Source organism: Danio rerio, chromosome 3, assembly GCF_049306965.1.
Source record: "Danio rerio strain Tuebingen ecotype United States chromosome 3, GRCz12tu, whole genome shotgun sequence".
NCBI lineage: Eukaryota > Metazoa > Chordata > Actinopteri > Cypriniformes > Danionidae > Danio > Danio rerio.
In genome coordinates, this window is record NC_133178.1 from 15,145,703 (window position 1) to 15,173,625 (window position 27,923).

The following is a 27,923-nucleotide window of genomic DNA, read 5'->3' on the forward strand; positions in this document are numbered from 1 at the left end:
TACAAGTTCAAACTTCAGGTACTAAAACAGATCATCAGGCGGCTTAAAGATTCAAAATTATTTAATTAAATTATGATAATACAATGCAACAGCCTGCATTTGTGGACTGAACTGTAACAAAAACAAGACGTTAAAGACAAATCTTGAGCTTAACCAAACTGATCAAACATAAACATGTAAATACAAACAAACATATTAAGATTTAAAGAGAAATCCTCATATCAAAAAATCATCTTAAGCAGTAAATGAAACAACACTAACAGTAGCACTGTGTAATAAAGATATGCAAATTATTTACTAATTTAACCCACTTAAGACTTTACATTTCTCTCTCTCACACACACTTAAATCTTTTGCGTGCCGGGTGCTTCAAAGAGCTTCATCGTTTCCAGAACACTGAGTCCATCTTTAAGACTCTGAAAAGCAAAACAAAGAGCGTGAGATTGTTTACATTTCTAGAGCATCAGGAATCTCAGCATTTAGTATAGCAACTGCACAGATGACTCCCACCTTGGACCTGACGGACTGTGTAAGTGCAGATCGCTCCTTCAGGAAGTCCGGGTTGCTCCTGGATTTCATCAGATCTGCGACACATGCATTTATAACTAGTGAATAAACTGCACTTATCGCTTTGCTTCCACGATAACACGTTCAAGTCTGTTCAAGTAGACCAGCTTACCGTTTTTCAAAGCTTCCTGTCGGCCTGGTACCATCCTCGCTTGACTGAAGTCACTTGGAGTTTTGACTTCTCCCATACCCAACTCAAAGTCTAGCTCTTTAAAATGCTAAACGGATAAAAACAACTTTACACTTTAGTTTAACTACCAATTTTCACTTTTTAATAGTGCCTTATTACCTGTCTATTATTAAGATATTGGCTGTGTGTTTGTACTTTTAAAGTACATAGTCTGCATGATCTTATACTACATCCATAATCCTATCAATACCTAAACGCAACAACAAACTTAATTACTATTATTATGCAAGTTTATTGAGCTAAAAGTCATAGTTAGTGGTTTAAAAATTTAAAAAAGAAAAAAAAAAACAACTTTTACCTACAATAGTGTTTCCAATATTTGAAACAGAAAAACAAAAGCTGTAAAAACTAGAGAAAACACTTAAACTTTGCAGCAACAGTGTACTGTCCATTTAAGCATAGAAATTCACTTATTTAATTTATTTTTTACAGAAAAAACAACTATAGTGTGCAGCATAAATTACAACCCTGGCTTTCTGAATGTGTACCGCTATATACATTTCTGGAGAGCGCCAAAGACGTCTCTGGAGGTACTGTACATTTCTTTAGCCGTTTGTTTTTACGAATCCACCAGAGGCCTCTGTGTACAAATTTCAGATCTCAAATTTCTTTCGCAAGTGCCATTCTTGCCTGCTGTTCTTGCGTAAGTCCACCAGAGGCCGCTGTTGACTGACTGATTAATTGATCAACTGACCCATCCTCCTTCCCTAAACCCAACCGATAGCATTTTCAAAAGCAATCCAGAAAAAGAAAAGCACTCGCAGCAGTCTGATTTTACCACATTTTTCGATTTTACCACATCCTCACCACGTTATTTACTTGATGTGTTTTTAGGGTTTTGTTTTTGTCTTACCTGCTTTCTGGAACCGCTCTTCGCCAAACTAGCACCCTGTCTTCACGATCAACTTCACTTTATGTTACAAGTACGTCGATGTATGCAACAAGCCATCGGACAAACTGTTAACAGCGGAAAAGCCGCCGATACGGAAGCGGTCAGCAGTTAGGTGCGAAAAGGAACGACGTCATACCGCACTGTAGCGTTTGTTTTAAAGACGAAATGCAGCCATACATAAATCTGGCTACATAATTCATGATCTCCAGAAATGTATATAAGAGTACGCTTTCAGAATAAGCCTACTGTATGTTGCATAGGCTTATACGCTTTTTAATGAATACTTTCTATGGGATCATACAATAAGATATTTATATTTATATATATATATATATATATATATATATATATATATATATATATATATATATATATATATATATATATATTAGTCAGTTCCAAAGCCAAACTGGAACTAAATTGTTAGGAAAAAATATTAAATAAAATTTTTATGAAGTATTCAACAAAATATTAGTTGAAATGTTGTAGTTTGTATTAGTAGTTTTGGTCACGCTTTATTTTGATGGTCCATTTAAGTATTAGTAGACTGTCTGCTTAATATCTGTTAATACTGCTCCTTCAACAGACATTTAACCGACTATAAAAAACTTGGCAAGTACAAGTCAACTTACACTAACCCTAACCCCAACCGAACAGTCTACTTATAATCTAATGAGAATTAGTTGCAATGAAACTTAAATTCAACAAACGAACCATCAAAATAAAGTGACCAGTTTTTGTAATGCCTTATTCGTATTTAAATGTATTCTCTTTCTATTCCTATGAAGAAGATTCTAGGTGATCAAACTCTTATTTTAATAATTATAAATGCTTGATAAAACCATTCTGTTTAAATGCACCAAAATTAATTAAAATTAAATGCAATTGTCTATTTTCACTGAAAAAATGGATCCTAATTTTTGGATAGAAATTTTACAATAAGTGTTGTGATTGCCAGTGGAGTTGTCTCTGCTGGCACTTGAGGGCAAGGGCTCACTGGCGCTTGAGGGCAAAGACTCACTAGCGCTTGAAGACAAAGTCTCACTGGTGTTTGAGGACTCAAAAAAACTTAAAAATTAAGACTCAACAATATTAGAAAAATAAGGTTCAATGAATCTTGAAAAATAGTCAGAAAAAATATACAAAACAACAATTCAACAACAATTGAGAATGAAGACTCAAAGGCGATTTCTGGAGCAGATACTAAACTGGCAGTCTTCTCAGGCTGAACTTTTACATTTCTTTGAGTCCTCAAGCACTAGTGAGCCTTTGTCTTCAAGCACCAGTGAGTCTTCGCCCTCAAGCGACAGCAGAGACAACTCCACTGACAATCACAACAAGGTAACACTTTATAATAAGGCTGTATAAATTAATGTTGGTTAATGCATTTACTAACATGAACAGACAATGAACAATACATTTATTACAAAATTTGTTCATGTTAGTTAACGTTAGTAAACGAAATTATAGTTATTCATAGTTAACTCATGTTATCTCACTGTGCATTACCTAAAGTTAACAAACATGAATTCAGATTTCAATATGAGCTCAATAAATGTTGAATTATGATTAATAAATGCTCTACAAGTATTGTTCATTATTAGTTTATGTAGTAAATGCATTAACAAATGAAACCTTATTACTCAGTGTGACCTATTAAGGCAGTGTTTCTCAACCACATTTCTAGAGAACCACCAGCTTTGCCAAATTTCCAGGTCTCCTAAACCAAACACACCTGATTTAGATCATCAGCTCATCAGCAGAGACTGAAAGACCTGTATTGGGTGTGACAGACAAAGGAGACATCCAAAACGTGCAGTGTCGGTGGTCCTTCAGGAATATGGTTGAGAAACCCTGTATTAAGATATACTGTGACTCTCAACTACACTCTCATTTATATTTTCTTAACAAATGATTTGTTTTATGTGTGGATTTTGCCAACATCTAGATTTAATGCTTCAAACTACAAATTGGTTCGTCTAAACTGTTACCGTATTTCCTGCCTGAAGTTCCAGTTTCAAAGAGTTGATCTCCTGCTTCAGACACTTAATCTCCGATTCCTTCAGTCTGAGATTTACCTGCAGCGTACAAAGAACGAGACACAGCATGTGTGCTTTTATGCATACAGACTTTGATGAAACATACTTTGACATAATCTCATCTGTGTGGTGATAAAACCCCATGAAGGCTTCTTCTGAGGAAGCCGATTAAATGTACTCAAGTCAGAGTGCAGATCAGTTTAATCTGCGTTCAGTCAAACATCCCCAGCTAATTTTAGTAGCTTGTGTGTGAAATTTGGCCACTTTGCCACGTGAGCAGGGTGTTGAGTTGTACCTCGAGCTGATACGCTTCTTTCTCCTGAGGAGCCTGGGACTGTCTCAGCTCCCCATTCATGCATGAATGCATCCGGGATAATTCAGCTGCCAAACACTCGTTTAATTCCTTAGAAAAACATACAGGAGCAGTTGACAAATACACTGTAAAACAATCTGTTACTTAACAGTTTCCGTATTTTGTGTTTTTTTTTCTTTAATTATGGGTGTGAATTTTTTGGGACCTTGATCTCTGCTATGTAGACATGTTAAAAATTCAACTCTACAGTTTAACAAAGTGACTTTTATTGTCATTTTAGTAGTTTGAAATAATATAATGTTTGTATAGAGAAATAAGTCTGTAAAATAACAGAAAATGTACTGGCAGCTTATTGCAAGGTTTTGTAGAAGGGTGTAGAATCAGCATGGACAAGGGGGGATGTGTTCCCACCAATATTCAGAGATTTAATCACCTCCAAAATAAAATAATGCTTTGTCAAAATTCTTCAGCCAGGTTTACTGTGCACAGCTGAGACATGCACATAAGCAGCTACATTTCAAAGAAAAGTTTCAGCCACTTGAAGTCAAGTTCGCAACAAGTCCACCATAATAGCAACCATGGATGTGCAATTAATAAGAAAATGATTTCGATTTTAGTCTCCATGACGATTATGAAAAAACATCACTCGAGATAAAATGGTTATTGTGTCATATGCCTCCCCCTTTCCAGAAGTCTGCATTCATTCCTTGTCAAAGTAAAATCCTGTACATTTGCACCATGAGACATGCTTAATTTAATGTTGTTGTTATTACTAATTCTTTCATTTTCTTATCGGCTTAGTCCCTTTATTAATACGGGATTGCCACAGAGGAATGAACCGCCGACTGATCCAGCGTGTGTTTTATGCAACGGATGCCCTTCCAGCTGCAACCAATTTCTGGGAAATTATTACTAATCGTATTTGATTTATTTATTTATGTAAGTTTTTTTTGTGCTGTTCTGTTTGCACGCTCAGAGAAGGAAAAGAACATGGACATGTCAAGTCATCTTTTAGCTTTAAGTGCATAAATGGTTATATTATACAAGGAAAAATGTGTTTAGATGTGTTGGTACAGTAAGTGATCATGCGCAAATAAGCCCTCAGTAAACATCTTTATCAAATTACCTTTTTGTCAGACGTTCCTTTAACTTTACATTTTAAATGTGGGTTGTGTTAAATTAGGTCCCCACCAATATCAAAAGTAAATCTACATCCTTGGCCTAATAAACAACACCAACCCAGACGATATATCACTTTAAGCTACTAAAAATACAAGTCACTTTTTCCAACTTTCCATGCTTAAAAGATGCCAGAAGAAAGATCAGTGTCTCATAATGTGATTCAAAAGCATAAATAAATAGGCAGAAATAAAAACATGAACCACAAAATATGGAAAACTAATAATTTACGGATATTTTTTTGTGTACGCAGTAAAATGTCTGTTTTTTTGTAAAACACTGTTTTTGAAGAAAATTTTATGTTTATGTAGTTTAAAGTCTGATGTTTGAGAAAATGTCTCTTGCTTTATCAATTCTTTTACTGTTTGTTTTCCTTTTTACTACTAAACTGTACTGTAAAAATATCCTATGATGTGACGGCAAAAAGAAAAATAGCAACTAATAATATAAAAATGTTTTCTTCATTCACTGTAATAAATATCTTGCTGCTTTAAGTTGAATCAAATGAGATTTTCTAGTCATCTCAACTTGCATTAATCAAACTGACTAAAAATAGTAAGTTATAAGTTATTAAAATAAGTTAAAGGTGCTGTACGTAATTTTTTGACTCTTCTAAAGTCTTAAAATATTATATTATGTTTGCAGATAATTAAGAAACATGACAAGTGAACATTCTTGTTTATCTGAAAAACAATGCTAAAGTCAGTAATTCGGCTTTGAAAATGTGCGTTACATTCCAGAACGCTGTCTTTGTTTTGGTCTATTTAACCCACCCAATGCCAGTTGCCTTGTTGGAAAACTGCGCATTTCATTCATTCATCCAGAAAGGCTCTCAAAGCATGCGTCCGTGACCGAAATGCAACCTCCGGTAAACAGTAGCAAACTCCGCAATGAGTGGCAGATTCAGAGTTCCATGTTGAGGTGGCTATTAATTTTATTTCTTTATTTAGATTTTATTATTATTATTATTGTTGTTGTTTTAGGGGTTTTCACCTTAATTAATAGGACAGTGGAGACTTGTAGACAGGAAAGTGTGGGGAGCAGAGATAGGGGAATGATCGGCAAAGAACTACAGGCCGGGAATCATACTAAGGTCACCGCGAGCACCTTGGTGCTATATGGCGACGCACAAACCACTAGGCTATTGGCACCGACGGGTGCTAAGTGATGAGATTTGCAGTGATAAACAACTTGGCTGTTTGCACTAGATGAAACACGACAGAAATTTTAATTCAGCCATTCTGAAGCACAGAATAAGCACTCCCTCATGAAATGGTGATGTTTATAATCTAATTAATACATATTAAACCTCTTTAACATTACTAAATGTACATGCAGAAACACTGATATGTGTTGGTTTTGAGTCACAGTTCTAAACTTCAATTTCAAACCGTTTATTTCATTATCATGATCTGAGGTGAACTATCTGCTGCTGCTTTCAGTAGTATGACAATAAATGTCATGCAAAATGCTATTTAAACTCACATTATAAGCATTTAACACTGAATAAAGAAAATGAGGTGTACCTGAGGTAAGTATTGTCAGTTTTCTGTTGTTCAGCTGCAAGAAATAGAAGTCGTTTCTAATATATCAACTTAAGAAGTTGGTTATAACAAAAACGTCTTTAATATGGGAAATATTCTTCCCATCGTGTGCTGTTGCTTTTATACAGAACTCAATTTAAATCAGCCTTTAGGCTCGATAGTCAGACTCGCTCCTGTTGATCAATCTGGCAACCTGCACTTGCACGTGTTTTGAACCAGGAATGCAATACCTAGTTCCACCACTAGGTGTCAAACTTACATACTGCACCTTTAAAGTAATATAAAACCATTGGTTGTCAAGGACAAAACATCAAAACATCTGTCATATCATTTCTTACAGTCTTGTTGGATACTTTTATTAAATTATTTATATGAAATTAGGAATAATATTTATTTGTCTACGACTTGTTGGACATATTCAATAAATAGGGGAGTCACACCAAAGGACAACAAACTTTGATTTAAAGAAGTTGCAAAAACAATAACAATTGCATGTCATGGGCTTCAGAGGGGGCTTCAATAACATGATCTTGAATATGGATTTTCAACTATTTAAAGTTTTAAGTCGAATTGCTGATTTAAAAATACAGTAGTAAATACTGTAGCATATAGTGTCACACACCAGAGGACATGGTTTTCGGTAACATAAAAGTGATCATCCAGTTTGTGTATTTAGAAATATATTGAAGAAAAAAATGATTGCCAATTAACTTAAAAACACTTGCAAAATTAGGCCTGAGGTATTCATTAACAATTTTATTAATTTCTGTTTAATATATAAGAGTTGGAATTTACTGAACTATGCTTGAGACAGTCACAGTTTTGAAATTTGGCAAAAAAAAAAAAAATTAAACTGTAATAACACCACAGTTTTTAAAACAAGAGGTCCGTGAAAAACAAAGCAATGTTTAATCTGCATTTTAAACGATATCAACACTAATTTTATTCATGTTTGTCATGTGACAGTAAAAATTCAACTGAATGTTAACAACCCATATAAGTGATATAATCGGCAAAGTAAAGAATTTGCATATTAATTGTGAATATAATATATTGTGAATGGGTTTTATGGGTCACCTGCTTGTGAGTGCGAAGCTCCTGGTTCTCTCTCTGGGTTAAACTCAGTGCCTCCCTTTCCATTTCTATCGTCCGTGTCAAATGAGTATTTTCCAGGCATTTCTGAGAATATTGCTCTGACAAGACCTCCAGCTCCCTGTGCAACGTTTCTAGATCCTCACTGCAGAAAATGTAAAGGACACATGCACTAGGGCTGAGAGTTCATTCCAAAAATAATCAATTCCTTGAGTCTGAGGTGTTGAGTATTGAGAGTCGATTTCAAAGTCCGGAATTGATTGCATAAGGGGAATTGATTCCTCTTTTTACCTTAGAAGAACTAATGAATTATTTCACTTTATTTTCCCAATAATAATTAAACAGTATATTCTGTTCTGTACTTTTTAATGGTTTGCCTCTATTAATTGATTAAAATAACCATATCCACTGTTTTCTTACAACATTGTGTAATTTCTAACATGGTCATGGTTTCATGGAAAAAAACATGGTTATGGAATGTCATGCTGAAATATCCAAGATCCAAGTAATAGACGATGGAACATGTATTTCTACCTTTTATTGTTTTATGTTAAAGGGATGAAATCTCAGTCATCATTTGCTTACCCTTCACTGAGTTTCTTTTTTTTGCTGAACATAATATACGTTATTTTCAAGAACGCTGGTTGATATTGAATTACATAGTATTTTTTTCATACTATGGGAACCATCAACCAGCATTTTTCTAAATATCTTCTTTTGTGTTTAAAAGAGGAAAGAAACTCATTAAGGTTGGAAACTCACCACATTAGGAAGAATAAATGAGATAATTTTCATTTTCGTGTAAACTATCCCTTTAATGTTGTTTAAGCTTTTAACTTCAATTCTAAAGCACAAATTGAAGCTTATGAGCAATTCCGTGCAAATGTTTTCACCAAAATATTGAAACAGTTTCTGCGTTTTTTTGCGTAAGCAAGTATTTTACAGTGCCTTAATAATCAAAAACGTCTCTGTTAATGTTTTAAAACTATAATATTTGATTTACTTAAATCACAGAAGTGCCCATTTCACATCTGTCACATCCATAACGAAGAGATGTTGCATCCATAACAGAGCTTTTTCCTCTTAAATGCAAAAAAAGTAAAATAAAATAAAATCAATCGTTTTTGTTCAATAGAGAAAACTATTATCAATTTGGTTAGCATTTTACCTTTTGGGTTGTGCAGTTTAATTCACAGAATTTCTACATAGTACGTTGTATACTGTAAACTTGCATACTTTTTTCATCACATCCATAACCCACGTTTATTTCCCTTATTAAAAATATAAAATATGTTTACAGATTGATATTTTTCTGCTCCCATAAGTCTATGGTTAGTAGTTTTGGAAAATATAAACAGATGTTTTAATAAAATGTTAACATATACCTTCTCTGTGAAATTATGTTTTGAGATTTTTACTGCAAATGTCACATAACGCTGCAATTGCTCTTATAGTTTTTGTTTTAGGTGCCTTATAAACGGCTTAAGCATGTTGAATTATAGCCCACAGCAGGTTAAGCTTCACTCTGAATACATAAAAAGAAAACAGATGCATGACATGATCTGATTTTTGTTTTAAATATAAGTCAGCTTTTTTCTCTTTTGAGTAATGCTGAAAGATTGTCATTGCTATAACAAAACATCCTCACACATCGGATTGACAGACAAACTGTGCTTTCTTATTTCAGTATTGAAATACTATAGGAATTTCAGTGAACAATTTGCTTATGAGCAGGGGCGGATTTAGTGATTTTAGAGCTCTAAACAATTCAAGCTATGGGTGCCCAAAGTTCTAAAATGCACCTTTTGTGTGTAAATTTTTTTAAATGATTATTTTACAAGTTTTTTTTTCTCATACCATTCGATCTTATTTTCTACATTGTATCTTAATGCAAAATGTTAATAACATGAAAAGCACCTTGTAAAACATTTGAAACTATTTGTTTTCTTAACATGAATTCACAACTGACTATAATAAATGGACTATTTTGTTTTTAAAACTAAAGCTGCTGTGACAATAGACTTTTCTCCCCATAGACTACCCTCCATACGCACGCAAATGCATCAGACTGGAAATGCAAGCTCGTGCGAGGTTTGAAGGTTCGCAGTTTGCTGTGCTGGAAAGTTCAAGCTTGGTCAATTCTCACCTGTGAAATTGCATCACTTGACTGCATGAGACCAATTGAAGATCAAAACATGATATCTCTCTGACAGAAATTTAAAATATGAACTAATCGCTCGCTTTTTTTAATGTCTAATCATCTTGTTTAATCCCACCTCTTTTTGCAGTGGCGTACTACAGAATTTCACACGCTCAAACTCTAGTGTCACTGCAGCTAAAATCTTTAATGATTTGACTGCTGGACTTGTCCATAATTAAAGGTGGGGGACACATTTGCGCAGAAGTAATAATTACATTAAAATTTTTAGATCCTCACTGTACAAAATATGATAGAAAACAACGTCCTATGTAATTTAAAGTCTCCTTTATACTTCTAGGTATTTATTTGGGGGCCTTCAGATTTCCTAGGGCCGCTTACCTTGCTTATTAGTTAAATCTGCCCCTGCGTACGAGTATAAAAAAATGAAAAAGTGATGAGCAACAACAGTGAGGAACCAATTTTTAAAATCAATTCCATCAATTCTAGAACTAGGAATCGGAATACAGATTGGAATCCATTCTAAAAGATTTTGGAATCACACTGCCCTAACATGCACTCGACAGTTGAAAGAAAAAAACAAATAACCTCTCCCCATTCAGATATTTGAACTCAATGCGTGGATGGGAAATTGGGTTATTAGATTTTTTTACTGGCATGGATTGTCACAGTTGTCAGAAAAATGATAGACGTACTTGTACTGTGTACGAAGCTGGCGGATGTCTACACTGGAACCATTTTGAAGTGCCTTTTGGGTCTTGTCCAATTCCTCTTTATAAGCTTTCCTCATGGCCTCTATGGCTGTTAAGCAACAGAAAATATAAGTAAATATATAGAACTATCAAGACAGCAAATAATTTAACTATCGCCATATACAAGAGAGAATTAGAAAAATCAAAGCCAACACTTACAGAAAAACACACATTCGCAATCAAGTTAAGACAATATTTTAAAAGGTTTAAAAGAAAAAACTGAAAAGTTGAAAGCCTAACACTTAACTTTTAAAACTGCTAAATTTATTTTAGAAGCTTGTGTTGTGTGTGTTGTGTTGCTGGGGTATTCTGTGTAATTGCTAGGTTACTATAGGCTAATGTGTTGTTGCTACGGTGTTCAGATAACAATGTGGTTTCTATATTGTGAACATTCATGCAAACCTGACTTTTTCTGTTTTGAGGAATAAAAAAGGTGTTATTTAGCACAATGTTCAAGCTGCTCTTTTTCTTAAAGCATATGACCAATGGTGACCACAGCTATCCTTGTTTCTCATTTTGCAGGTTTGCTATGAAATGTGGAATATTAACTGACAGATGTTAAAGTTTAGTGCATAATGCTATCAATTATAGTTTTGGCTATTAACCAAAAGTACTTCTATAGTCTGGTAGCATTATGTAAATAAATATATGAGGTAAAGTTTAGAGTACAACCTGCAATAGTGGCATTTGTCTCCTCCTGCAGCACTCTTTCTCTCTCCTCTGTCAGTCTTTCCACCTCTCTCTGATGCTGCCTCTGCATCTCCTCAATTACTCGCTGGTGACTCTCCTCCATAATGCTAAAACCATTCTCATATGTGGCCTAAGACAGACAAACGGATAAAGTATTATGTAAAGGTTTGTTTACATATACTTTCCACAGTGAACCAAATTCCAATATTTAATTAAATTACATCTCATTTATTGATCAAACTTATTTTCAGTGTTTATAGGGATAATGTTTGGATTCTGACATACAGTAACCCCTAATGGCCTATTTCAACAAGTTATCAACGACAACTTGTTTTTGATGTAAAATATCAGGGACAAGTTTGCATCCATGCTCCAATCTATAGTGTCTTGAACAATTATAGTGTCTATCGATTAGTTAGACCTGCCTGTTTCAGACCACCAACTGAATATTTGCCCCCATATCTGCTGGACACGATTATGTATTGGCAATGGTATGAACCAATAAAGGGGGTCAAATTTATATTTATACAGTGCCTATACTATACTATACTATACTGTACTATACTATACTATACTGTACTGTACTATACTATACTATACTATACTATACTATACTATACTTTGTTTGTCATACAGCCTGAAATCAAATCACTTTCCAAATAACTGTTCCAGCCTTTAAAATATTTTTGTAGCCTTCTCCTAACCTGTGCCTTTTCTACAACTTTATCTCGAAGGTCTTTTTAAAGCAGGATGTAGTTCGAGTAAAGGCATAGATTTTGCAGGATACGTTGATTTTCTACAGGCACTGTATTAACGTATTATTATTTCATATAGATATTGTGGGGAAAAAGGAAATTTTTAATACTAATAAATATTATTCTTTTGTATGATACCATATATTAACCAAACATACTACTTCTTTCTCACTGTGTTGCATACTTCTTAGAAGGAACTGTTGACAAGAGGAAAATAGCAGAATAGGAGCTGGATGCTTGAAATATCTTGAAGATGCACTTAACTGTTCAGTTCTGGTTAGCAAAGAAGGGTTGCTGAAAGAGGAAGTATGTTTGGGTGCAACAGCCAAAGGACTGCAGAATGACTGATAAGTGGCATTGCACCAAAACCACACCTGTTAATATCAGTTGTGTAAATATGCTAGAGTCAGGGAAATGTAAGTTAGTTGCGAACCTCCTGAATGAAATTCTTGTATTGCATTGGGGAAACGTAAGCCAGAGCTCTGTCCTCGAATTACTCATTTGTATGTAATAAATTACTTAAATTTTTGACATTGAAGAAAACTCTCTACTGACCTTTTTTAATGAACACCTATGGAATTGGCTAGATATTCCAACAAGATCAATGCAAACTCTTTTCTAGAACCCCTCCACACATCTATTTTTGACATCCTTCAGGGGGGTAATTCATAATTCGCGCCATGGTATAAGCTCATATTTTTCTCATGCTATAGTATGAATGCTTGTGCACCTTAATGGTTTCCAGGTCAAGCTGATAGTTCTTGACATCCTTTTTGTTGACTTCCCCTCTCAAACAAGTGACCTCAGTTTCAAGCTCCCTGATCCGGCCCTGAAGAGCAGTCGCAGTTTCTTCTCCTGTCTCAAGTTCTGAGGGAGTTGCAGCTTTTATATTTGAAGAATTCATAATGTAGTATTCATGGAGGCGAACCATCTCCTCCTCATGGATTTTCTGGAGCTCCTGGAGCTTCTCCTCAAACTCCACCTGCAGCTTTTCCGCTTCCTCTGTTCTCAACTGAGCATTGTTTTCTGCTGAAACACGTTCCTGCTTCGCTTTTTCAATAACAACACGCTCCTCACGCAGTTTTTCTTCATAGCGCTCTTTCTGCTCCTGGAAAAGAGTCTCCATGCTACGACACATGGCACGACACTCGCACTCAGCCTGCTCTCTTTGTTTGCGTAGGGTGCTCATCTCCTGCTGCAGGGTCAAACGCAGACGACATGCCATATATGCCAAAGTAACCTGATACATTGCAGCCCTCAGTATGGCTGTAGGAAGTTCACAAAATAGGTCGTCCTCTCTAATATCAGACTGCAGCTGTGATGAGAGGTTCTGCAGAGACTGTGCCTGAGCACGGAGCTCTGCCACCAGACTCTTTCTGCAAGCGAGCTGTCCTTCAGAGTCCACAAGGAGAAGATCAGTCGCTAGTTCGTCCTCCATCAGTTCGCTGTAATGTGCAAGTTCTGGCGGGAAAATATCAGCAAGTTCCTGCTTGGAACCGTTTGCAATTTTGGTTCCAGGCGAGAAACTTTCAGTCACTGGCCAAGGCTGTTGCTCCTTTAAGTAATGAGTGTGAAGGGTATGTAGGAGGTAGGCCATCTCTGCTCTCACACATAGGCTATGGATTGTACTTTCACTCAGTGTATTGTCTTGGAGATCTTGCTCAAGAGAGTCAACCAAGTACCGAGAGAAACTTGCTTGCACAGTCCCATTATTACTGCCTCCTTGAGTCATCTTCAGCACTTGGACATGCACATCAGACAATCTGCTAAGGAGATTTGTGCTGGGGTGCTCAAGTGCAGACGCAATCCTTCGGACAACTAGTGCCTCCGTTGACAACACTCTGCTGGCCATGTGCAGACTGTTCCCTGGACTTCCATCATCATGAAGCGAGAACTTAACCTTGTCTGAAATTCTGTCTGAAGTAGTTTCCTGAGGTCTATGCAAAGATCCAGTAAAACTTGGCAGGGCATCTACAGAGAATTCTGGATTCTGGAGGGAACTGTGGGAGTACCGAGAATCATTAAGTGCATGTGGACCACTGCTGATCTGTTGCTGTTGTTGAAGATGCACATTAAGCTCCTGGAGTCGCTCTTCAGTGTCACACAACTTGCGCTCTAATGCCTGGATAACAGAGATCACTCTGTGCGACTCTCCTTCCTGTGTAGCAGTGTGATGGTCCAGATCTCTTTTCCCTTTCTGTCTGCATGGCTCCATCAACATATCATTAGCTTCAGAATAATGCATTTGAGCTTGTTTGAGCCTTAGCTCCGTCTCCTCTAAACTGCTACCTAGTACGGCCAACTTAACAAGCACTTCCTGAAGTTCCCGCTCCTTCTTATCTAGCTCTTGCTGTTGCTGCAGCAGCTGGGTTTGGAAGCGCTCCTCATTTATCCTTTCGCAATCCAGCAGAGCACCTCGCACACTCTGTATCTCCTCACAAGCTCTTTCATAATCATGCTCCAGGTCATAATAAAGGGTCTCCTCAGTTTGGAGGCGTGCCTGTAGACGACAGACTTCACTGTCCGACTCATCCAGCTGGTTTTGTAGCTCCTGGCACTTTCGAAGAAGATCATCAGTAGCTGCTCCTGTTGGTTTCTTCTGAATCTCAGCCTCTTTTTGTCGCAGACGTTCCTCTAGTTCCTTTGCCCGTTGTTCAGATTGGTCAAGACTATCACTGAAGCTTCTCCTCTCTCGTTCTTGGCTTTCTTGCAAGAGGCGTAAATGTCTTTGCAGACGGACCTCCTTCAAAGCTTGCGCCTCTTCCGTTGCTTTCAGACGAGCTGTTACCTCTTCCAGTCGTGCATTTAGACTCTCCGTGACCTCCTCGCGCTCCTTCAGATAGGTTTCTGTCTCTTTAATTCTTAACTCTGCCCTCTGAAGACATCCTTGACTATCGTTAAGCTCAGCTTGAAGTCTGGCTTCACTTAGTTTTAACTCTTTTTCGTGGGTCTGATTCCTCTCGTGCTCAGCCTTCATCTCTCTACGCAGACTCTGGAGCTCCACATCCCACTGCCATTCTGTCTGTGCTGCGATTGAAGAGAAGGTGACTGGGAACGGAGAGGTTGAGCGATCAACCTGTAATAAATGCAAGACTTTGTTTACAACCTTGACCTGAATATGTGAACAGTGTAAACAATGGTGGTGTAAATCAGACGTCAGGTCACGGTATAGTATGGTATTGATACGATATTGATAGCCAGCAGTAAAATATTTTTGATTAATTTGATTAAGGGGAATCTTAATCATTATATTGATATTTAATTATGTTCCTTTATTTAATCACTTTTATTTTTATAGCACTTTTACAATGTAGATTGTGTCAAAACAGCTTAACATAGAAGTTCAAGTAAATTGAAACTGTCAGTCCAGTTTTTGAGTGTGACCAATGTATACAATATGAGCATTAAATTGAACTCAGAACTGTATTGCATGTCCTGTTTCATCCACCACAAAAATTGCACTTCAGTTTTATTTTAAATAATAAGAAAAATACTAATTTAATTAAGTAACCCATAACAGTGGTTACATAAAGTACACATAAAGTAGTACACAGTGGTTACACATAAAGTAACCCATGAACTCCCTAACTGCATCAGAATGGCAGAGTCACTCGCTGTTTTCAAGAAACGACTAAAAACTGAACTATTTAGTCTCCACTTCACTTCCTAATCTGCAATTGCCTCTCTGGATATACCACTAACTGTACTCAAAAAAAAAAAAAAAAAAAAAAATTACTAAAATTTTACTAAAAAATTACAAATTTTTTTACTAAATTACTAAAAAATTACTACTTTCCTTCTTAGACTTTACAGACCTGAAACTTGCCTATAGCACTTATTCATTGTTGCTCTTATTGTTGTGTAAATTGCTTCCTTGTCCTCATTTGTAAGTCGCTTTGGATAATAGCGTCTGCTAAATGACTAAATGTAAATAACAAATTTATAATACATGATATTTACACGTGTCATTGGCACCATTTCCACTACTGCACTTTAATTTTAAAACACATAGGTTTGGTTACGGCTACACCTGCTATCTACACTTCAGTATTTTGGCATCTTCAACCAGCAAAAAAGGAGCATTTTGAAAATGCTGGTGTTTCAGTGTACATGTAAACTTTCTAAGAATCTAATTGTTCTCTGGTTGATCCTCCTTGTTTTGTTTCCTGATTTGCCAAGTCCCTCTCATATGACCATTGCCTGGTAGACTGCAAGTATGGATGTCGCCAAATATGCATATTCCAAGTGGTCATGTACTGTATCATGTGTTTTATGCTGTATAGAGTAGACGGCGTTAGTTTTTCTCAAATGCAAACTGTTTTAAAAAACTAAATTGCACTAGTGTAAATGTTGCTTTCTTGTTGCATCACTATGAGGTATGCATGATTGAGTACAAATAAAAATTCCAGAATGTGCACTTTAAATAAAACATGTAGATGGACACAGGGTGCCAATTTCGCACATTGACGATCAAGAGGTGCAATTTTTCACTAATGTTAGTTTGTGTAGTAAATTTCAGTGAACCAAATTTATATATTTAATCACAATTACATCTAATTTAGTAATTAAACTAGTTGTCAGTGTTTTGAGGGATATTGAGTGATTCTCGTTTGTGATATAAAACAAAATTTGACAAGCTTGCATTCCTGCACCATTTAATGAATGACCATAATGGACTGTACATATATTTATTTTACTGTTTAATTCCATGTGTGAGCAAGCGTATAATAAAATACAAACTACGCATCTAGTTTCATGCTACTTTCAGGTTACATGTTGATGCAAGCAATTATTTTACAAGAAAAAAAAAACTTTGTGAACACGGTGCTGAAGATTTACTGGAATTAAACTGCTGAATTCATATATTTTTATGCATTCACAATGATATGTACAGTTATAGGGGTGGTCAAATGTATATTTAAGTTATCCATTATTTATAAAATTATTATTATTTATATCTCAGTCAAGATACACAGGGAAAACTATCTATTAAACTTTCAAATGGCAGACCACACCAAACTCCCTTTTAAATCGCTCCCTGGATGGACATAAAGATGTGGAAAGTGAATGCTTTTGAAAAGTGAATATTTTAAGCAAATAGTTGATACAATATTTAATTGGTCAGTTGAATTCATATGAATGCAATTTTACACCCCTAGCAATTAGTTAAGGAAACATATTGTGGACAAAAAAACACCACAACCATATTTGCTTCTGACCTTACCTGCTTTTTTTCTTTGGCCTTTGCTTCCAGTAGTTTAACAGATTTGTCACAAAGGAGATGGATTGTGCCTGAATCAACTTCTAAACTGTCTGGGCTGATTGATTCTGGAGAAGTCCGACTAGATACGGCCATATTTAATGAGTGGGACGATAAATCAGTGGCCATAATGTTCAAGCTTCGCCCCTGAAAAAGCCTCATCTTCTGCGGATATTCATTCTCCAAGGCAGAACGTATGATTGGCTCTTCAGGAGATGACGCAGGTGCAGGAGGCACCGAACATTGACTTTTATGATTCCACTGCCTTCCTGACAGTTCATTTAAGAACTCTTCCTTGTGCCGTTTATATCCCAATTCAGCCCAATCAAAGGTTTTGTAGCGTCCCTCTCTACGGCGCTCTCGGACTCGACTTCTTTGCTCCTCCTCCTGGGGAATCGTGTTGTATTGGGACGAGCCTGTACGAGCATGTGCACCAGTCATTGGCACCTTCTGAGGAATATAACTGAGGGAAGATGAAGTGGGTTATGATTTTTCTATTAAATAAAACATATTTATGGTGTGTTTAACCATTAATATACGTCACTGAAATAAAGAAAACTACTTATGGTTAAAGAAAAAATGAATTCAAACCTGGGTTTTGTAGCAGGATTTTTCCTTGTTTAGCATTTGAGGAAAATAAAAAAGGCAGAATGAGGGCAATGTCAATCTGCAAACATGTTTTTTTTTTTAAAAACTACCTAACATAACATTTTCTAAGCATAAAAGCAATATATACAGTAATTATTAGCCACCTTTAAAAATCAGAAATTATATTTATATATACATTTCAAGTGCTGTTTAAATGAGACAATTATTTTCAACACATTTTAAAACATTTTTTTAGTAGCTAATTTCTTTTATTTTTGCCATGATGACAGTACATACTGTAATATAACTATAAATATAATATAATATAATATATTAATAATTATTTAATAGTTATTTTGCAAGATAGTAGTATTCAGCTAAAGAGCAACTTAAAGGCTTAATTAGGTTAACTAGGCAAGTTAATTAGGGAAGTCATTGGATAAGAATGTTTTTTTTCTGTAGCAAAAATAAAAATAAAATCAAAAATATATATATTTTTTTAAGGGGGCTAATAATAATGTTAACTTTAAAAATAAACTTTCATTTCAGCCAAACTAAAAGACATAAGACTTTCTCCAGAAGAAAAAAATATATAGTTAATTTTGTGAAAATCTTCATTGCTCCATTAAACATCACTTGGAAAATATTTGAAAAAGAAAAACATTTCAAAGGATAGATAATTGTGTTAACTTCAGCTATATTGTATGTTAGTGTTGGACATCAGGGTGTGATATAATTCTAACATACATCATGATTTTGCCATGTACAATGCAATCTTTGATTAACATTTATGTTGATCCTGGAACATCATTTTTGTTCGAAAAGACATTCCATACCAATCCCCTTACATCTAAACCCAACCTTGTCTGCAAAACATTCCCAAAATTAAAGGTGAATAATAATTGGATAACGATCATGTAGAAGTGCATAAACCTGTAAGCCTAAACTTAACATAAACTGTAAACAGATCCCTTAATTCTGATTAGGTGACTGAAATGTAGTTCCAGGATAAACATACATGTCAATCCAGAAACATGTCCTACTTGGTTAAATCAGGTTTGGGTAATTCTAACAGCTGAATGCATCTTCTTGAAAATAAAACTAGCTTCATTAATGATACCATGTGACATCAGGTGTAATGGAGGGCCGGATATTTTTAATTATTGCCTGGACCCAGTTACGTCGTATTCCGTAAGTCATCGCACAAAGAGTGAAGACCCCATCTTTTGTCTGTATAAAAAGAGGAATGAAAATGTGTTAAAACAGATACAAAAAAATGTAAGTACACTGTAAAACATGCTGACTGCCACACAATTCTTTCATGTTGTCCCAACACAAACCAATTATTCATTCATTCATTTTCCTTCAGCTGAGTCTCTATTTCAGAGGTCAGCACAGCAGAGTGAACTCCCAACTATTCCAGCTTATGTTTTATCCAGCAGATGCCCTTCCTGCTGCAACCCAGTAGTTGGAAGCATCCATACACTCTCACATTCACACACACACATTCATTCACTACGGCCAATTTCAAGAGTTAACACTTAGCTGATAATCAATAAAGCGTAATTGGCATGCTGTCCCGGGAGAGAGCCCTGAGCTCGTTATATCCTCGAGCACGTGGCTCCCTCCTGTTAGAAGGGCGAGAGGGGAGTTCGAGCTCAGGTAGGTCTCGAGAACTCCCCTGCTTGTCGCCGTGTGAGAAGTGTAAACTAAGGTTGTCCTGGGTGATAATTTGGTTTAGTCGATTAGCTATGGTTTATGTTTTTGGACGGTGGGAGGAAACCGGGAAACCCATGCGAACACGGGGGAGAGCATGTAACTCCGCACAGAAACACCAACCGGCCCGATAGGAGGTTGGATCAGTGGTGTTCTTGTTATGAGGCAACAGTGCTAGCCACTGGGCCACCGTGTCACCCCATTAGAAAAAAAGGGGAGGAAGTAGGGGAGGAAGGGGGAAAGCTTTAAGACAAAGAAAACTGGAGTGAAAAACTCTGATTATTTATAATGCTTCCGTAATCATCTAATAGGGTAGATTACGGAGCTAATGAGGAGCCAGCCGTGTTGATCATAAGCATTAGTTTATAAATAAACCTTAAAATAAATAAAACTTAGTTCATTGAGTTCATCTACAGCACATGTCTTTGGATTATGGGGGAAACCAGAGCACCTGGAGGAAACCCATGTGAGACAAGGAGAACATGCAAACTCCACACAGAAATGCCAACTGGCCCAGCCAGACCTCGAACCAGCCACCTTCTTGCTGTGGGGTGACAGTGCTAACCACTGAGCCAACATGCCGCCACAAATCGATTAAGTTAACTTAATTATTTTTACAAATTTAAGTGGAATGAACATAAAACATTTATACGTTTATACTTGTTTACAGTAAACTGATGTACACTCACATGAATCTGAAAGCCATAATTCCTTTGTACGGGGTAATCCGTAACGTCGTAACAAGTAGACAAGTTGATCTCACCATCCAAATCAGCTGCCTAAGATGTGAAAGTTTAGTTCATTTCTGAAATGAAAAATAGCAAACCCATCAACTTATCACACACAACGTATTACCTCTTCTGCTACAGGGTCACGGTAGAATCGCAAAATCTGGTCAGTTAAAACAAACCAGTGCTTCCTCCACTGGAGACAGAGAACATCAGATCATTTCACCACATAAAAAATGAACAAGAAACCCTGATGTATTCAAATATATGCATATCTGAGGCATTTCAATTTTCAAAACCACCTTTCCATCTTCTCCCAGTCTAGACATCCATCCCTTTTTGAAATTGAGGAGATCGGGCTGAAGGGAAAAGCGCATTAGTAATGTCAAATATTATTTATATAAATCATCTAATTATATTTATCTATTTATTAGCCAAACAGAAACACAAATTAGAGCTACTGGGATGTTTTTGAGTGTATTACAGTGGGTGGGGGATCATGCTGTCGGCGATCCAGTGATTTAGAGCGGATGCTGCATGACGTGAAGGGTCGTGGGTGATCAGGGATTGCATCTTTAGAGTCCTTTAGAGTCAAAAGAGCAGAATAATAGAATGAGGAAATAATTCACTTCATGACTCATTCCAGAATTGCTGGAACATTTCAAGCATTCTCTATTAAAGTTCCTTAAACTGGAATGATATGCAGTACAACAAATGCATCATTTACAGTCAACTGAATCCATTACTAATGTCAAATGTAAAATGATTCAATATAACATAGGGATCATTTAACTATGTTTCTAATTGTTGTTTAACTTATTGTCACATAACCAGCAATCTGTTCCTGAAAGATCGCTGCCATACTACACATGTCATTCATGAACTACATATCCCAGCATGCCTTTGCACAAACCAGTCACCATTAATCACACACAGCTGAATATCGTCATCATCAATTGTTTGGACTATTTATACACATTGCACACTCCAGTCAAGGCGGAATCTTTGTTTGTCAGTACCTGTATGGTTTCTAGTTATGTTTTGATGATTGTTTTGTAACTTTTTGTACTTTGATCATCGCTTTGTTTTTGGATTTTTCGATGCCCTTCTTGATTTCTGAGTTCTTGTTTTTTGACCTCATTTGTTTTTGCCTGCACGAATAATCTTTTTCATTAAAAATTGCATTTGGATCCAACCTCTTGTCTTCGCTCCCTTGACATCCGGTGACACTTATTGTTAAACTTATTAAACCACTAACAGAGTTGTAAGTAACAGAGTTGACATTTTCCACCATTTTGTACTTTAGCTCAAGATGCTAACCTTAAACCAGATGCCACATAGGATGTCTAAACCAGGATATTAGGTATTTTCATCATATTATATATTTTAAAAAGGGAATGAGAAATTTGCTGAAATATTACTGACATTTAATGAATCTACCACAATTAAAAAAGACTATTTCCAAACCCAGAATGTGTTTTACTGTACCTGAGATGTACTGACATTTTCCTCGTGGTCGTTTTGAGCAGAGGAGGAGGAAGGGAAGGTTGAAGGTGGAAGCTCGACGTCCGGAAATGATCCCTCCTGCTGATCACAGTCCTGAGATCTCCTAGAATCAAACATGTACGCATTTAATATACATTCTTAAACAGAACATTTATCATTTATGACTAAATCTTTGAGTTTTAACGAATTGTCCAAAACCTCTAAAAAATAAATGCAGAAAAATGATAGACAGAAAGATTAACTGTGATATAAAACAAACCAGTCCAACTGGAGTTCAGTTTGTATATAGAATATTATAATAATATCACTGACATGCACAAAAATACAAATGAAACCTCATCTACAGTATAAAAAAACTATTTGAATCCACCGCAGACAACTTCTGAGAAGAAGGAACATGTAAAAATAAAAGACATTGGGAAACAGGTCATTAAGAAAGTGTTTGGATGACAGTGGTGTATGGGAATGCAAGCACATGGAGATGGGAAGATGTCTCCTGAAAGACAAACAAAAAAGGTGCTTTTAAATGACAACCCAACAATGAACACAAGCGTGAGTCACAAACATTACAGATAAACACCAACTCTACTGTTAGTGTAATAAACCAATCTTACCTGTGGCGATTTCCAGACAGACGGTGTACTTTTCGTCTAGGGCTGGACGCTTGATGGACTTCATGTTTAAATGTGTGTGTCACAGATGTGTGTGACTCTTTTTCCCCAGAAGACTCTAAACTCGCCTCCCGAGAGCGTCCAACCACATGTTCAGGATCACTTCCACATGCCCCTTCAGTATTGTGATTGGTTTCTGGAGAGAAGGGGGCGGGGCTAACAGACTTTGGGGAAGGAAACATGTAGGTGAGCACACACTATCACAGTCACACCTGGAATCAGTGTGTGCTCGTGCGTCCACGACTTGAGGGTCTGTCTTCTCCAAACAGGAATAGCTGCTTTCAGCAGCCAAATGCTCCAAAGTACCTGAGAAAATAAAGCAAAGCAAACTTACAATGAGTCTGTATTCCTTTATTCATTCATTTTCCGTTGGCTTAGTCCCTGATTTATCAGTAGAATGAACCGCCGACTATTCCAGCATATGTTTTATGCAGCGGATGCCCTTCCAGCTGCAACCCAGTACAAGGAAATACACTCACATTCACACACACTCACACACTGAGGCCATTTTTAGCTAACTCAATTCACATATAGCGCATGTCTTTTGACTGTGGGATAAACTGAAGGAAACCCATGCGAACACCGGGAGAACATTCAAACTGCACACAGAAGGCATAAATCTCTATATGTTTCTTTATTTAACTAGATAAAAACCCATTGAGATCAAGATCTCATTTACAAGGGTGACCTGGCCAAGAGGTCGGCAACACACAACTTATAAAAATAATATATATATATATATATTTTTTATATTTATTAAATATATTAAATAGAAAATTAATATAATATAAAAGTACAATTTAGTTGTTCAGCTATACCACAATACAATATGTTAAAAACACATACATTAAGAAATGGACTGTTGCTGTTTAAAAAAAGATAGAGCGAAACAATGTAATTGGGATTAACAGCCAATTGTTATGAATATGATACACAATATGAATGTGTGTGTAAATGAGGATTGAGGGTGAATATTGATGTTTCCCAGTGCTGGGTTGTGGCTTGAAGGGCATCCACTGCAGTAAACATTTGCCAGAGTAGGGCTGCACAATATTGGAAAAAACTGACATTGCGATATTTGGTTTTTCTGCGATATATACATTGCGATATGAATATAATTTTACAAGATGACTTGAGTAACTCTATGTGGAAAGAATTAAATGGTTTTGTAGGGGAGTGCATCTGTTTAAAAATGACAGAATTATAGAAAAATATACAAAAAAAAAAACAGATGAAAGATAAAAATGAAATAAACCACGCTTCAAGGTTTTCATGGTGAAGTCTAACAGCGTTGAGGTTCAGAAATGCAATAATCAAATGAAAATTAACACCATAGAGTCTTCATTTTATAAATAATTAAACACAATTTGTCTTTGTTTAAGTGGAAAACTTAAAATGGTTTAAATTAGCTTGAAAAAAAACACAATAAAATGAAAATCTTTTGCACTGTTTGAACCTATCAGATTAGGTCATATTATATTATTCTCAACATGACTTTGCAGCTATTTGACTAGTGATATTAACACTGAATTTATATAATTGTGCAGCCCTATGCCAGGGTAATTGGCGATTCATTACACTGTGGTGACCCCTGATAAATCAGTGACAAAGCCATAGGATATTGAATGAGTTATTTCACAAAAAAATAGCATATTGCAGTAACACATCTGTATGTGAATATACAACCTGCAAAGTATATAAAAGTGCACTGTGCAAGATCATTCACTCAAAAATAAGAGAATGGCCACAATTGAACATTTCTGTGATCCACAGAACCTGCTCTTTAGCATGCAATAACAACTGCTGCATTCCAATTGACTTTTAGAGACACTTGCAAACCACCATTTCCTTCATTAGAGGAATCCATCTGATATGTTTTATTGTGTTCTCGTTTTTAAATTGGACAAGAGAAGTTTACATGGACTCCTGACTTCTTGATTGTGACATAAGGAGTGAGCATACTTCATATGTACACTTTAGGCCACAATGCACCATTTTTGAGACATTACTAAACATATGCAGAATGGTGCAGTGGATTCCAAGTGATCAAGAGTTTTACACAAATTTAAATTTAAAAAAGATTACACAAATTTAAAAACAGTATTTCTCCTCTCTGCTTCAGATGTGGTATAGAAGAAGGTACATTTTTGCATTCTACATGGCTGTGCCCTAAAGTGAAAGTGTTGTGGGTACAAGTATGTAATAATATATCACAGATTCATGGAATTGATTTTCCATTGGATCCAGAGATATGTTTATTGGGTAATTACACAAATTCTAACCTCCAGCATAACTATGCTATTAAACTTACCGAAATGTTGCTGACAATAGCTAAAAAATGCATTGCTTTAAAATGGAAAACAGACATTGATGTACCAATTGGACTGTGGATCTCAGAAGTTTGCAACTGTATACCATTGGAGAAGATCACATATTCCTTGAGAGGAAAGGATGAAGTATTTAAAAATATTTGGAATCCATTTTTGAACTACATTAAAACAGTACCACTTGATTTGATTTGACAAAATGTTTTTGTTTCTACTAGCTTATACTGTATCTCCTCCCTTTTTATTTTTTTATTTAATTTAATTTTACTTATTTATTTAATATACTGTGTATGTTTTAATTTAGTTCGTTTGTTGTTTTGTTTTGATGTTCTGTATTGTTAGTTCTTGAAAAAGCGAAATAAAAATATATAATAAAAAAACAATTATAGCCGTCATGTGGAAGTGTCATTCCGAACTGCTTAAAAGTGGCAACTTCGAAAGGACCCTTCAGAACCTTTAGGAAGTTGTTCAGTGTCGCACACTGCGATACCTTCGGAGGGGCTCATCCCTATGCCCTAATCCCTTTAAAGCTGTCACTCCGGAGGGTAAACCATTTGAAAAGGATTAGGGCATAAAGATGAGCCCTTCTGAAAGCAACTCAGTGCGTGACATTAAACATCTTCCCTGCATCAAAAAAGTGCTGATATGCAGTGGTGTAAAGTAACAAATTACAAATACTACAATTACTGTAATTAAGTAGTTTTTCTCAGAAACTGTTTTATAAATATGTACTTTAACTTTCCCTTGAGTATATTTTTAGTGCTGCATTAGTACTTTTACTCCACTACTTTCTTTCAACCTGCAGTCACTTCTTTATTTCTTTTTTTTTTTCATGAGGATTGGCTAAAGTAGAAAAATCAGTCCTGTGATTCCTGTTCAATCAAATCACACATAGAAAGTAAATAGAATCATACTGAACAACCTCAAGACATGGCCGCTTTATAAATGCAGCAAACCTTTTGGAAACATTAAAAATGTCCAAGAAGATCTTCAAAATGTTTACACAACATGACACAAAAACCTTTTTTAGACTGCATGTTACTGATGAAAAAATGAAGGATGTCGACTTTATGATGACAGAAATCATCAAACAGCCTTAAACAATCACTAAATGGACCGAACAAGGAATGGAAGGAAGGAACAAACCAAGGAAGGGACTAATGAAGGAAAGACCAAATGAATGAAAAAAAAAATTAAGGAAAAACTGAACAAGCTAAGGAAGGAAGGACCAAATGAACGAAGGGCCTAATGAAGGATGGAACAAAAATTCAAATGAACGAACAAATGAATGAGCGAACGAATGAAGGGAGGAACGAAGGAAGGAGCAAATGAATGAAGGAAGGAACAAATGAATGAAGGAAGGAACAAATGAATGAATGGAGGGACAGAACAAACAATGGAAGGAAGTTTGAAAGGAACGAACAAATATAGGAAGAGCACTAATGCACTACAGAATGTTACGTTTACACATCCCTGCACAAACTGCATGTAAACACATTAACTTTTCGCATTGTAATAATCACTACTCTTGAATACTTTTAAAAGGGCTATTTTTTACTTATATTTTGAGTAATATTCACAACAGATACTTTTACTCTACTTGCATTACATTTTTGGGTAAGTAGTGGTACTTTTACTTGATTATGATTTTTCAATTCTCTCTCCACCACTGCTGGTTTGTCCATCAGGTGTACCATTTGAAATTCTTAACTCTGAAGGGCCCTTTGAAGTGGACAGTTTTGAGCACCTCTCCAAAGAGCCCTTTTGGCTGACAACATCCTGGTTGGAATGAACCATAAACCTAAAGCTGTAAACAAAATCGCAAACTTCCATACGATATAGTACGTTAAAAACAGTATGTGAGCCGAGTAGTATGTCTGAATTAGTATTTGAAATACAGTATGCAAGGAGATGACCTACTATTTCCGGCGAGATTCTGAAGTGGGTATCTGATGGACTGAATTTATGAATGGGAGTGAAGCGACACAACTGACATGGGTAGGTCACATGATAATGACTAATGGTTGATGTAGTGCGAGTTCCATTCATACTAGTCAAACTCATACTGTATAGAAAGTACTTTTCTAATGGTTATGTAGTAGATTCAAATTTAAATATAGTACATACTCAAGTAGGCGATTTTGGATGCAGACTAAGAATAATTGGCTGTTTCCGCTGATAAAGTCTTTCCACTTCCTTCCTTCACTTCACTAGGTTACCAAGAACACCATCAACTAAACAACTAGATGAAAATGCATCTCATTTGCATTTAGGGTTGTTGTTTTTTTGGATTTGATTGGAAAGATTAGCATCAAGTTCACTCATTCATTTTCTTTTCAGCTTAGTCTCCTTATTATTCAAGAGTCGCCACAACAGAATGGACTGCCAACTTAACCAGAACGTTTTACGCAGAGAATGCCCTTCCAGCCGCAACCCAGTTCTGGGAAACACCCATACACTCTTGCCTTCACAAGCTCATACACTATGGCCAATTTAGCTTATTTAAATCACCTATAGAGCATGTCTTTGGATTGTGGGGGAAACCGGAGCACCCGGAGAAAACCCACGCAAACACAGAAATGTCAACTGACCTAGCCGAGGCTCAAACCAGCGACATTCTTGCTGTGAGGCGACCGCGTTACCTTCTGCGCCACTGTGTCGCCCAATTAGCATCAAGTTATGGGAAAAAAATCCATTTATTTAAGGCAGGGCTGTCCAAACTCGGTCGTGGAGGGCCGGTGTCCTGGAAAGTTTAGCTCCAACCATAATCCAACACAACTGAACCAGCTAATCAAGCTCTTATACCAGAAATACTAGAAACTTCCTGGCAGGTGTGTTGAAGCAAGTTGGAGCTAAACTCCAGGACACCGGCCCTCCGGGATGGAGTTTGGACACCCCTGATTTAAGAGTTCTGACTAAGTTAAAGGGATAGTTCATCCAAAAATATAAATTATGT

The 27,923-nt window shown here is 36.2% G+C and overlaps 1 protein-coding gene across 23 annotated transcripts in view; it reads right to left on the bottom strand.

Annotated features, from left to right (window-relative positions):
- Positions 1 to 43: 43 nt before the first annotated feature.
- The window catches only part of LOC101884217 (uncharacterized), a 38,659-nt gene continuing 10,779 nt past the window's right edge, over positions 44 to 27,923 (bottom strand). For 16 of the 23 annotated variants that reach the window (XM_073944226.1, XM_073944225.1, XM_073944234.1 and 13 more), the window contains 18 exons: positions 22,853 to 22,946; positions 21,952 to 22,072; positions 20,948 to 21,046; positions 20,766 to 20,822; positions 20,591 to 20,659; positions 20,425 to 20,514; positions 19,140 to 19,249; positions 18,023 to 18,046; positions 17,396 to 17,894; positions 12,902 to 15,247; positions 11,399 to 11,546; positions 10,670 to 10,775; positions 7,802 to 7,961; positions 3,984 to 4,091; positions 3,641 to 3,727; positions 680 to 785; positions 511 to 584; positions 44 to 416 (listed from right to left, as the gene is read on the bottom strand). In XM_073944226.1, coding sequence (XP_073800327.1) covers positions 345 to 416; positions 511 to 584; positions 680 to 785; positions 3,641 to 3,727; positions 3,984 to 4,091; positions 7,802 to 7,961; positions 10,670 to 10,775; positions 11,399 to 11,546; positions 12,902 to 15,247; positions 17,396 to 17,894; positions 18,023 to 18,046; positions 19,140 to 19,249; positions 20,425 to 20,514; positions 20,591 to 20,659; positions 20,766 to 20,822; positions 20,948 to 21,046; positions 21,952 to 22,072; positions 22,853 to 22,946 — 4,370 coding nt within the window. In that variant the 3' untranslated portion in view covers positions 44 to 344. Of the gene's footprint in view, positions 417 to 510; positions 585 to 679; positions 786 to 3,640; positions 3,728 to 3,983; positions 4,092 to 7,801; positions 7,962 to 10,669; positions 10,776 to 11,398; positions 11,547 to 12,901; positions 15,248 to 17,395; positions 17,895 to 18,022; positions 18,047 to 19,139; positions 19,250 to 20,424; positions 20,515 to 20,590; positions 20,660 to 20,765; positions 20,823 to 20,947; positions 21,047 to 21,951; positions 22,073 to 22,583; positions 22,947 to 27,923 lie in introns of those variants that run through there. The other 7 variants (XM_073944228.1, XM_073944227.1, XM_073944246.1 and 4 more) reach the window with 3 other exon arrangements.